At 32.7% G+C, this 12,608-nt stretch overlaps 1 protein-coding gene across 1 annotated transcript in view; it reads left to right on the top strand.

The window, feature by feature from the left end:
• LOC107934523 (phospholipid-transporting ATPase 3) overlaps positions 1-12,608 on the top strand; it is a 32,207-nt gene that overhangs the window by 9,610 nt on the left and 9,989 nt on the right. Inside the window, exons 11-16 of the mRNA XM_041111930.1 lie at positions 84-168; positions 267-344; positions 437-553; positions 649-798; positions 904-1,008; positions 8,250-8,392. Coding sequence (XP_040967864.1) covers positions 84-168; positions 267-344; positions 437-553; positions 649-798; positions 904-1,008; positions 8,250-8,392 — 678 coding nt within the window. The remainder of the gene's footprint in view (positions 1-83; positions 169-266; positions 345-436; positions 554-648; positions 799-903; positions 1,009-8,249; positions 8,393-12,608) is intronic.

Raw genomic sequence — 12,608 nt, 5'->3', positions numbered from 1 at the left:
GTCATTAAATGTTGGATTTCTTCCAATTGTTTTGAGCTTTTTTTATTTTTTGATAGTGATGTTCACTGCTTGAAATTTTGCAGCGGTGTATTCATTGACCGAAAGTACTACTTCTTAGGTCTCAGTAAAAGTGTGGAAGATCAGTTCAATCCAAACAGAAGATTTCTGGTAATATATGTTTGTTGGTTCTGGGTTTCTATCACATACCCATGCACACCCATAACAAACATGAAACTTTAACTTAATCCTCTTTGTCGGTTTTACAGGTTGTTCTTTTGACCATGTTGACCCTACTTACATTATACTCGACAATTATCCCGATATCTCTATATGTTTCTATTGAGGTTGGCCCCTTTTTTTCCTTTCATTTATTTGATTTCTTGCTTTATCAATGCAAATATATATATATCTTACTGGATTTTACATGCAATTTTAGATGGTCAAGTTTATTCAGTCCACTCAATTTATCAACAAGGATTTAAATATGTATCATGCTGAAACCGACACCCCCGCTTTGGCTAGGACATCTAATTTGAATGAGGAACTTGGACAGGTAAGGAGATGCAATATTTTCTGACTTGAATGATATGCAGGTACTTTTCTTTTTTTGTCTATCTCTGAATCATTTTGAATTTCTGGTATTATAAGGTGGAATACATTTTTTCTGATAAAACTGGAACTTTGACAAGAAATTTAATGGAGTTCTTCAAGTGCACGATTGGAGGTGAAATCTATGGAACAGGTATGACTGAAATTGAGAGGGGTGTTGCAGAACGAAAAGGCATTAAGGTCCAAGAGGTATTGTCTTTTATATCTCTTTATGAAGAAATGAATATTTTCCTTAAGTAAATTTAGCTATATTGCTAGGGACTGGTGTTCTTGTTCTCATAACAGCTTTTATAGGTGCCAACATCAATCAATTCTGTGCGGGAAAAGGGTTTCAATTTTGATGATGTTAGGCTCATGCGAGGTGCTTGGAGAAATGAGCCTAATCCTGATGCTTGCAAGGTATTTTTACTAGTCTTTTACTATTAATCTGAAACATTAATAATGATTTATGGTGGTATTTCTCTATGGTCATTGGCAATATAAGCAATATATAGTTGCATTTTACTACTAATGTGAAACATTTGCTACCACAATGCTTTTATTTCTTACCATTATGGACTTATTTTGACTGTGAATCATTTTACTTAAGGGTTCTCATTGGTAAGCGCTTGTTCAATCTCATTATGTTTAAAGTGTTGTTTTAAGGGGGTAAGAATAAGATGTAATTTTTATGATTTTTTTTAAAAGGACTTTTGCTTGTTAGTCATGTTTGATACTTGGTGGTTGTAGGAGTTTATTTACGTTTTTCAGTACTTTCATTTCGATGTATAAGGTGTTTTATCTAGTTGGATATGTTTTTATTGCCATGCTTTTAGCTAATATAAATAAAATGCATGTATGGCATATTTATGACATCACTATCAATATTTTATGTTGCAATTATGGTATTTGAATTTATTAAAGTTGAAGATTAGAAGATCTACTTTTTTTTTTTGTTTTTTGTTTTTTTGCTTATATCATGATTTGGCCTTAGAATTATACTTGTTTCTCTATTTTGCTATCTAAATGTTTTTTTTAATCCCTTTTTGTGCTTAAAATATTCTTTCATTATAGTTTTTAGTCCAAAAAGTTTAGTGTTAAAAAAAGTGGCATACCCAACCAATCAGAATACACCATGTGCCTGCTTCTTTTCCATGACAGCAATGATGTGGCCATTGATCGATAATGCAGTCATTGACTGTTGATTGACCACTGGTCGTTTGTTGATATTGACCGATCATTGACATGCTTTTGACTGACATTGATCAATTGTTGATCGTTGACCGTTTTAATATATTTTTAAATTTTAGAATTTTTTTCCTTTATTTCTTTTTTGAATTATTTATATGTTAATTGCTTTTTATAATATTTTATATTATAAATTAATATATTATAAAAATTGAAAATTTTAATTTAATAAAATTTATAGTACTTATATGTTTTTTGAATTTTATATAATATTTGTGAATTTATATATATTTGATATTTTTATATTTTTATAATGTTTTAATAATTTTTCATTTTATATAATTTATATAGTATAAAAAATTTGAAATTTTTTGAATTTAATAAATTAATGTATATTTGAATCTTGAATTTTTAATGGATGCCACATCTAGGGGTGAGCAAAACTCGATTTGAGTCAAAAAAATCGAATCGAGTTATTGGAGTAAACTCGAATAAGTAATACAAGTTTTGAGTTCGAGTCGAGTTGAATTTTACAATTCGAATAACAAATGATCTAAATACCTCTTTGGTTCTTGTCAATTTTGAAAATGAACAAATTGGTCTCTCAACAAAAATTAAAAAAAAAAAAATTCAAAATGTTTATAAAATTCCAAAATTTATATATATTTTTTTAAAAATTATAAAATTCTTTTAAAAAAATTCTAAAAGTTAAAAATTTAAATTTTTTTAAAAAAATAATAATTATGGGAATATAAATAAGTTAATTAATGATTCAAGTTATTTTTTTTTTGTTTTATTTTGCTTTGGAAAAGTTTTCAAATGTATATGATTTCAAATTTATGTGTCGTAACAAGATTTTAATTTGACATGTTTAAGTTAACTTAAACAATTTCACTCGATTTGACTTGATCTAAAAAATTTTCTAATCAAGTTAGGATGATAAAATAGGACTCGTAAATTCGATTAATTCAAATTTTTTTATCTTGATTTGACTCAACTCGATCAAATGCTCATCCCTAGCCACATCAGCAATTGTCATGTGTAAAGGAATGTTGCTTGGCATGTTTTCATTGGTTGGTCACTTTTTTTAACATTGTTAAATTTTTAACTAAAAATTGTAGTGGAGTAATCGCTTAGGTATTGAAATAGGATAAAAAAGTTTAGGTACTAAAGTGAAAAAATAGGGGTACAAGCGGGGGTCAAACCGTGACATAAGCCTTCTTTTTTGAAATTTAGTTGAGAAAGTTCATTTAGAAGTAAAAATGATAGCAAGCTTTCAATTGTTTTTTCAACCATGATCTTGAACATAGCCTAGTAATCAGGGTTGATATTTTATCAATTAATTGAGCTTCATCTCAATAGTTTCATATAGATTTGAAGTTGAGATCCATAAAGTTTTAAAAACAATTTTGAGTGCTCAGTTGTAGGGATTGACAGGTTTGCCTCCAGCCGCAGTACTTGGTATTTGTCAAACACAATTTTGTTTTGTTTTGTTTATATATGGCAATGTTGTCCATTGTCATGATCTTTCTTTGATGTTGGGTATTGGCTTTATTGTAAATTGTTGTTAAGCCATGCATAAGTGAACATTATGAATGATGTCTAATTCTATTTCACTGTTATCTTTAAATATGGTAAAGAGTAAATTGAAGAATCATATGTTGTATTGGATGACATGACATCTGAGTTGCCCGGTCATTAACAGATTATCTTAATTGTTGAATTTTTTAATAGATACAAACCAGTAGTTTTAGATTCTAACATTACACTATTTTAAGTCTAAGGGGAAAATTTAGAGGTGTTCATGAGCCGGGCTGGGCCGAGTTCGGTCTAGGCTCAACTAAAAAATCATGCCCATTTATTGGGCTCGGGCCTGGCCCAAAAACAGGCCTAAAATTTTGTCCAAACCCGACCTGGATAAAAATACTAAAACTCAGGCCCAACCCGTATTAATTTTTTTTATATTATTTTTATATATATAATACTTTAAAAATACTAAAAACATCAAAATAAATATTTTTCAACAAATTGAAAATAAATTTTAAAATTATTTTCAAAAATATGTGGACTTAAATAACACTAAGATGCAATTTAACAAGAAAATGTCTCTAAAATAATAAAAAAAATTAACAAATGCCTTTAAAATAATAACAAAATTAACAATAAAATAAGTTTTATATAATATCCAAATAATAACAAAATAGTAGTAATTTAATAGTAAAATGGTAGCAAAATACAGAGAAAACAACAAGAAAATAATATTCAAAAATAAAAAAAATGCAGATTTTTTTTGTCCTTTAGTGAATTCAGGTTGGGTCGGGCCGGGCTCGGGCTAAAAATACCTTACTCGAGGCTCGACTCATTTTTTAAATAGGCCTTATTTTTTTGTCCAAGCCTATTTTTCGAGTCTATATTTTTGTCCAAACCCTCTCACATTTTGGGCCGGGCCGGGTAGCACGGCTCATGAACACCTCTAGGAAAATGGATATTTTCTACTGTAAATTCAAAATGGAAAATAATATATTGTTGATAATAGTAATCCTTTTCTCTTGTATATTCCAACAGAAAAATTTACATAGCTATTTATACTAAAAGAATAGGCCTAACTAAGGAAACATAATTAATACATTAAATCAATAATCCTAATTTTAAGCTAATCTAATTTCTAAAAATCAGTAATGAGATTAGTTGAGATAAGTTGTCGACACTCCCTCTCAAGTTGGTGTATAGACGTCACACATGTCTAATTTGCAAACCAAATTATGATAGCTTCTGCTATTAAGTCCTTTAGTGAACACATCAACTAATTACTTGTCAGAGGCTACATGACTTAAGCCCAAGATGCCGGTAATCAACTTTTTTGATAATAGTTTTTTGGAATTTGTCAAAACATGCTCTAGGAGATTGTTTCAATCCATACAAGGCTTTCTTCAATCTACATACTTTCCCCTGCGTTTTTGCATTATCAAATCCAAGAGGAATCTTTATATGTACTTCCTCATCTAAGTCTCCATGTAGGAATGCATTCTTCACATTAAGTTGTTGTAGATTCTAGTCAAGGTTGGTTGCACAATATAACATAATTCTGATGGTGTTCATTTTGGCAACAGGGGCAAACGTCTCTTGATAGTTTATTTTGGCAACAGGGGCAAACGTCTCTTGATAGTTTACTCTATAAGTTTGAGTGAAGCCTTTAGCAACCAATCTGGCTTTGTACCTTTCAATCGAACCGTCGCACTTCTGTTTCACAGTAAACACCCATTTGCATCCCGCCAAATTCTTGCCTACTAAAGGAGTTACTAGCTCCCAGTTCTCATTCTTTACTTGTGTCTTTGTTTCTTCAACCATGGTTTCTTTCCACTTGGGATCTTCAAGTGTTTAACGCCAATCCTGTGGAATAGACATAGAGGACAAGGACATGACAAAGGCTTTATGGGGCGGGGACAATGAGTCATAAGAAATAAAGTTAGACATACGGTGTTTAGTACAGGGTTTAACACCTTTTCTTTGGGCAATAGGTTTATCTAAATCATTAGGGGGTAACTCACCAGAAGATGAAGAGTTTTAGCACATAGTAGGTTGCATGATGACCTTTTTTGTTCTAAGCCTTCTTGAATACTTCTCTAAATCTGGTTTGTCCAGACGCCCAACAATCTTCTTTTGAACAATAGTGTTTTCTAGAACAGTAGTTTCCCTTTGAACAATGGTGATTTTTGGAATAAGGTTTTTAATAGTTACCGAGTCAGGTATCACTTCTTTTTCATTGTTCTCCCCCTGAAGAGGTGACTGAGTTGTACCATAATAGGGCTCAGTTTCTCTGAATGTAACATCCATTCTAACGGAAGTTTTTCGTGAAGGAGGATGATAACAATTGTAACCTTTTTGTGTTGGAGAATACTTAATGAACACGCATTCAAGGGCTTGTGAATCTAATTTGCCTGCTTTCTGATCATGGACGTATCAGATACATCCAATTATCTTGGGAGGAATATTATAATTATTTTTACCTTGTAAAGTTTTTAAGGGACTTTTAAAATTAAGGGTTCTGAGTGGCATTTTATTAATAAGGTAGGCGACTACAAGAATTGTGTCTCTCCAGAATGGTTTTGGAAGGTTCATGGAAAACATAAGAGATCGTGCAACTTCTAGCAAATGTTTGTTTTTCCTTTCAGCAACCCCATTTTGTGAACTAGTATCGGGACAAGTAGTTTGATGAATTATTCCATAAGGCTCCAAATAGGTATTAAAATTGTACTTTGTACCATTGTTAGTTCTAAAAAATTGTATCTTAGCATCAAATTAAGTACACTCCATTTTATGAAAAGATTGAAAGCATGTAAACATATCATTTTTCGATTTTAGCAAATACACCCAAGTCATCTTAGGGCAACAATCGATAAAAGTAACAAACCACCAATCACCAGATAATGATGTATGTCGAGTTGGTCCCCAAACATCAAAATGAATAGTCATAAAAGGAGCATTACTTCTATTATTTCTCAAAGGATAAGAATTTTTAGTATGATTAGCAAACTCACAAGCTTCACAAAATAATGAATCAAACCAAGTTTTTGAAAATGATCTGGGATATAACTTTTACATAACAAAAAATGATGCGTGTCCTAACTGCTTATGCCATTGCATTATTTCTTGGTTGATAACCTTATTACCTCCAAAAAGGCTTGAACAGATTCACTACTACTCTCCAACATATAAGACATCATGCAATCTACCATTGTCAATCTTCTTCTCTGTTTGAAGGTCCTAGAATACACAATGATCAGAGAAGGTATTTGTGATGGCACTAACATATAAAAGGTCAACTAGAAAATGAAGAACATGTAGTACAGAGGATAGTTTAATATTGGGTGAACAGTTGATAGAACTTGATCCAATTACAAGAGTAACAGACTCATGGACTATCATGGCACTTTCTTTTGTTTGACTTAGGAAGTAGTTTAAAGAACTTTTAGAGGAATCTGTCATGTGTTTATTTGCACCAGAATCAATAATTCATTAGTAAGTATTAATATGAATATTAAAAGCATTACCTGACTTTACAAAATTGGATGTTAGATTTAGGGGGTTATCATAAATAATATATATTTTTAATTTTGCCTTTTTTTCTAAAAAAAAAAAGCACCACAAGAGCCAATAACAAGGAAGACCTGAAAAACAACAACAAAGCCAATCGTGGTGGTTGGAGAATCAAACTCGATGGATGTGACTTGATGTGTTGCCGTGTGAGCAAGTACGCCGAAGTTGTGGGTGGTGCGTGAGATCCACGTGCAGGGAGTTTGGTCATCGGGTTTTGAGGTTTCGTTGTAGATGAGACTACGCCTTTGTTGAAGGGGGCGGTGAGAAAAAAAATAGGCCGAAAAATAGATATTACCAAATTGGATTTTCTACGGTTCGGGAATTTTGAAAAAATAGGCTCCATAAATCTGGATTCTCAAGCTCTTGATACCATATTGATAATAGGAATCGTTCTCTTGTATATTCCAACAGAAATATTTTCATGGCTATTTATACTAAAAGAATAGACCTAACTAAGGAAATATAATCAATACATTAAATTAATAATCCTAATTTTAAGTTAATCTAGTCCTTAAAAATCGGTAATGAGATTAGCTGAGATAAGCTGTCAACATATACATTGTTCAATATTACATAAGTTACTTTGGACAGTCAATTAGATGCTTGATATCTCTGCCAATTTTAATAACCCTTAATTGTATATATGTGGCATCGCCAATGGAAGTGTGTGCATATTCATGTATTCATCAGATTTTTAAGCTATTTTCTTCTCAACTAGTTTTGAGTAGGCAAAATATGTCCTAGTGCATTATTGAGCTTAATTTATAATAGCGGGGCTCTTTCTTTATATGATATGATAATCAAAGCTAGTGTTTGTAAACAAATAGAGCCTATGATGGGCCCATCTTCTAGTGTTGATTATCAGGTTCCCTTTTTATATAATTGCATTATTCATTTGTTTATTGCACATAGTGTAATTTAGGAGTGCATAAAACATGATTGAAATTTAGCTTTCTTTCTATTCATTGGGATTTATTTTTGAACCTAGTTATACTTTTTGCTGGATACCTACCTAATTGAAATCATACGGTAGTCTAAGTTATTAACTACAAAGTTTTAAGGCGGGGCTCTTTCTTTATATGATATGATAATCAAAGCTAGTGTTTGTAAACAAATAGAGCCTATGATGGGCCCATCTTCTAGTGTTGATTATCAGGTTCCCTTTTTATATAATTGCATTATTCATTTGTTTATTGCACATAGTGTAATTTAGGAGTGCATAAAACATGATTGAAATTTAGCTTTCTTTCTATTCATTGGGATTTATTTTTGAACCTAGTTATACTTTTTGCTGGATACCTACCTAATTGAAATCATACGGTAGTCTAAGTTATTAACTACAAAGTTTTAAGGCATGTTTTGTTTCTTCATTGCAGGAATTTTTTAGGTGCCTTGCCATATGCCACACTGTGCTCCCTGAAGGTGATGAGTCCCCTGAGAAAATCAAATATCAAGCTGCATCCCCAGATGAGGCTGCATTGGTTTTGGCTGCAAAGCATTTTGGCTTCTTCTTTTACAGGTTAGGGTTTTCCAATGTCTCATTCGAAAGTGGAAAGATTTATTTTAGCGAGAATTCTAATTAAAAATTTAATTGAATTCAACTTGATTCTGATTTAGTTTTAATCTGTTTGTTTGAAACATTGGATTGCATGTTTTCCACTTAAGTAAAGTAAATTAGATTCATCCCTGGTCTTTATCTTGTTTGAGGCAGCTTTTGAAGTAAAGCATAACTATCTTGATGTCAATGTACCAAGTGAACCAAATGTTTTTATAAATCTGATAAATTTCTTTCAAGCTTTTATTGAATGGTTCAATTTTCTTTCCTAGATGATTCTGTTTCTCAAGGGAAGGAAAAATGTTAATGAAGCAACTTATTTTGGTGGTTTTTGATTATTAGTTGTTAATTTTCTTTCCAAGGGATAGTGCTACTATCGTGTTGCTTTTTCCTAAAGTTCATCAACTCAATGTCTTCTACAAATGAGATGATCCCTCAAATTTGGCAACTACTTACGACTTTTGATAGACAACTAGTAGAGGAAATGAGTATAGATTTGTCAAATCATATTTCTATTGATGCGGTTTTGGGGAGAAAACAACAACAATAAAAAGAATTAGGGCTGAACAAACAAATAGGAAAGATGGAACTCTAGAAACCTTAGGGTTATAGAAGACCTCTAGTTTTTCTATTAATTCAAAGAAAATAATAAGAATAATAATAATGACTGTGAAGCCTAAAACTTAATTAAATTGGTTTTCTTTTTTACAACATAATCAATACTTAGTTTGATGTAAAAAATTAATAGATTTTGATCGCCATTCTTTCAAAAGACAAGGATTATTCTTGAATGTGTTACCACTCCACAACAAAACGAACTTGCTGAGCAAAAGAATGGTATCTCCTATGGATCACTAGATCATTGTTGTTTCACAAGAATGTTCCAAAACAATACTTGTTTGAAGTTGTATTAACCACTGCCCTTCTAATTAATAGGTTCCCGACACGTGTCCTTCGGTTCAAAAGTCCATTGATATTAAAAAAAATTTCCCAAAATTTTCTATTGAAACAATTTTATTCCTCAAATCTTTGGGTGTTGCGTTTTCATTCTCACAATAGGAGTAAATTGTATCCACGTGCTTTTCGATGCATTTTTATCTGATTCTTACACACAAAAGGGTTATAAATGTTCTACCTACTAAAAAATTCTCTGTCTTGGTTGATGTTACTTTTGTCGAGGATGAATCCTTTTTTCAACAGGCTTATTTAGGGGGAGACCTTGAATGAAGATAAAGCAAAATATATGTTTCTTCTTGATGAGTCTATACCCATAACCGTCTCTGAGCCCACTTCATTACAATTAAAACCATTCATGGCATCTGAATTTGTTTTTTGTGAGTCCACTTCTCTTCTCCATCAATCGAGTTACTCAAATCAGTTGAAATGATGAAAGATAAGGGAAACCAAGATAACATTCAACCATTGCAGGTTTATTCCTGGAGGAAAATACTAGTCTCTCGACCAGTACAAGTACAACCTTCTATTCGTGTTGTTGCCCAATTTCCCGAAACCACTTTCAAACTAACTGGTAGTGCACACCAAGTGTTGAGCCAATTGAACCAGCAGACAAACAAAAAAAATCGGGTACTGAAGACCAACTAATTTCACTTTAAGAAAGGAACAAGAACTTGCACAAAACATCCATTTTATCTTTTTCATATCCTATCCAAATCTATCCCAAAACCATAGAGCCTTAGGAGATAAGAGATGGGAGGATGCTATGAAAATCGAGATGAAAGCCCTAAAGAGAATAGAACATGGGAGTTTAGTTGAATTGTCGAAAGGGAAGAAACTGGTCGGATGTAGGTGGCTTTTCACTATAAAATACAAGGCTGGCGGCTCAGTGGAAAGATACAAGGCAAGATTGGTGGCCAAAGGATACACTCAAACCTATGGCATTGATTATCTTGAGACATTTGCCCCTATTGCAAAAAAATGAACACAATACTGATACGTTTATCGTTAGCTGGTAATTTTGAGTGGAATCTACAATAATTTGATATATGCGTTCCTCCATGGTGATTTAGAAGAGGAAATTTACATGGAAGTTTTTGGATTTGAATCTAAAGAGGGAATGGTGTGCAAACTAAAGAAAGCTCTTTATGGGCTCAAACAATCACCACGAGCTTGGTTTGGGAGGCTTACTAAGGTAATGATATCGTTGGGATACAAGCAATGTCAAGGAGACATATCTTGTTCGTGAGACACTCAGATTCTGGGAAAGTTACAACATTGTTAGTTTATGTAGATGATATCATCGTAACTGGTAATGATGTAGAATAGATGAACAATTTAAAGCAACGTCTAAAGGAGTTTGACATCAAAAAGCTAGGAAAATTAAAATACTTTCTCGGCATTGAAGTAGTGCATTCAAAGTAAGGAATTTCCGTCTCCCAACAAAAGTACATGCTCAACTTGTTGAAAGAAACAAGGAAGATGGGTTGTAAACCAATAGAGACCCAGTCGAATTTGATGCTCCAAAAGTTTCCATCATAGATAGAGGATCCTATCAGAGGCTTGTTGGGAGGTTGATATATCTAGCACACAAGACCAAATATAGGATTTGTAGTGAGCGTGGTCAGCCAATTTATGTACAATCCTAAAGAATCACACCTTAAAGCAATAAACAGGAGATTACAATAGTTGAAAGGCAGCCTAACAAGAGGAATTTTGTTTAAGTGATAAACATGCACATGTGTGACATTAAAAGCTTATACTGATGCAGATTACGCAGGATCTTTGGTCTACAAGAGATCAACGTCTGGTTACTGTACTTTATTAGGTGGGAATCTTGTAACATGGAAGTAAGAAACAAAACGAGATAGCAAGATCAAGCACAAAGGCAAAGTTCAGATTAATGGCGTTGGGAATATGTGAGTTACTCTAGTTGAAGATAATGTTAGATGATTTAAAAATAAAATAGGAAGGACCCATGAGGCTGTACTGTGATAATAAATCAGCCATTAGTATTGCTTACAATCCTTACTCTAACATTCCAATACTTGTATATTTGGCCCTTGTTTTTGCTCCTTGTGCAATTCTCCCAACAATTGATTAGTGTTCTTTTTGAAATTCTTTGACAGCCTTTGATAAAAATGCCGCACATGTGATAGGAGCTATAGTAAGATAAAATAATGATTGTAATTTGCTTATTTGAGTGCAAGGATCTTAAACACCCAAGTAGGTTGTTTGTTTGGAGAGGAAAAAACTCCAATTAAAGAAATTAGGATATTTAACCCTTAATAACAACTTATACAATACAACAAAAGTTTAAACTAATGAAAGCATAACAAATTCCTTAAATCTAGCAACGTAATGGAAGTGTTGAAGGTGCTAATGGTGGTTGTTAAGTTGAACATGTAGAAGGTGGAGAAGAGTCCATGGATTGTGTAACTTTGAAATAATTCAGTAAACAGTTGGTTTCTTCTTTGTTGACTTTTTCAAAGTCCATAAAATTACCACTTGCTGCCTTGTTTTTCTTTCAAACATATGTTTTCAAAGGTCGTGTTGTATCATGATGTTCAACATCCCATGGCCATGGGGTAGAGGATCAAACCTGATTTTTTGATGTTTGAAGGTTTGTAGATTTTGAGGGTGCGGTGTTATTGGGATAGCAATTGTTGGACTAGGTTTGGTATAACAATGCAAGTAAAGTTTTAAGATCCACTGGAAGTGTTCAACTTCTGTTTGAGCTCAAGTGCCAAACTCATGGCTTTATAGATGAATTGTGGTTTGTGGATTTTGACATTAACATTGAGATCGTTGCGTAATCCATTAAGAAAATCCCCAAAAGATAATGTGTTCAGGCCAATTTTTAACATGAGCAGAGTGTTTAGTAAGTTATTGTTGGTATTGTTGTATGGTTCCTGTTTGCTTATTGTTGACCTAAGCAAAAAAAACCTAGTGCATCCGCTACCAATTACATAGTTGAAACATCAACCTTAAGATAATTGGGAGCTTGACAATACTAGTAATGCTTTTCAACTTTCAAAATCTAGCTGTTGGGATCCTTACCGTTGAATCGGGAAAATCCAATTTTTGTAGGTGGCCGTTGAGAGGAATACCTGAACCACCAAGGGGAATCATTCTTATCTTCTGCCTCGTCTGTCCCAAAAGTTTAGCCTAGTGCATGTTGCCCCAGTGAGGTTTCCAATCCTTTTCACTTAGATTGGGCTTTCAT

Source organism: Gossypium hirsutum, chromosome A01, assembly GCF_007990345.1.
Source record: "Gossypium hirsutum isolate 1008001.06 chromosome A01, Gossypium_hirsutum_v2.1, whole genome shotgun sequence".
NCBI classification, from domain to species: Eukaryota; Viridiplantae; Streptophyta; class Magnoliopsida; order Malvales; family Malvaceae; genus Gossypium; species Gossypium hirsutum.
This window is presented reverse-complemented; position numbering and strand designations above follow the sequence as displayed.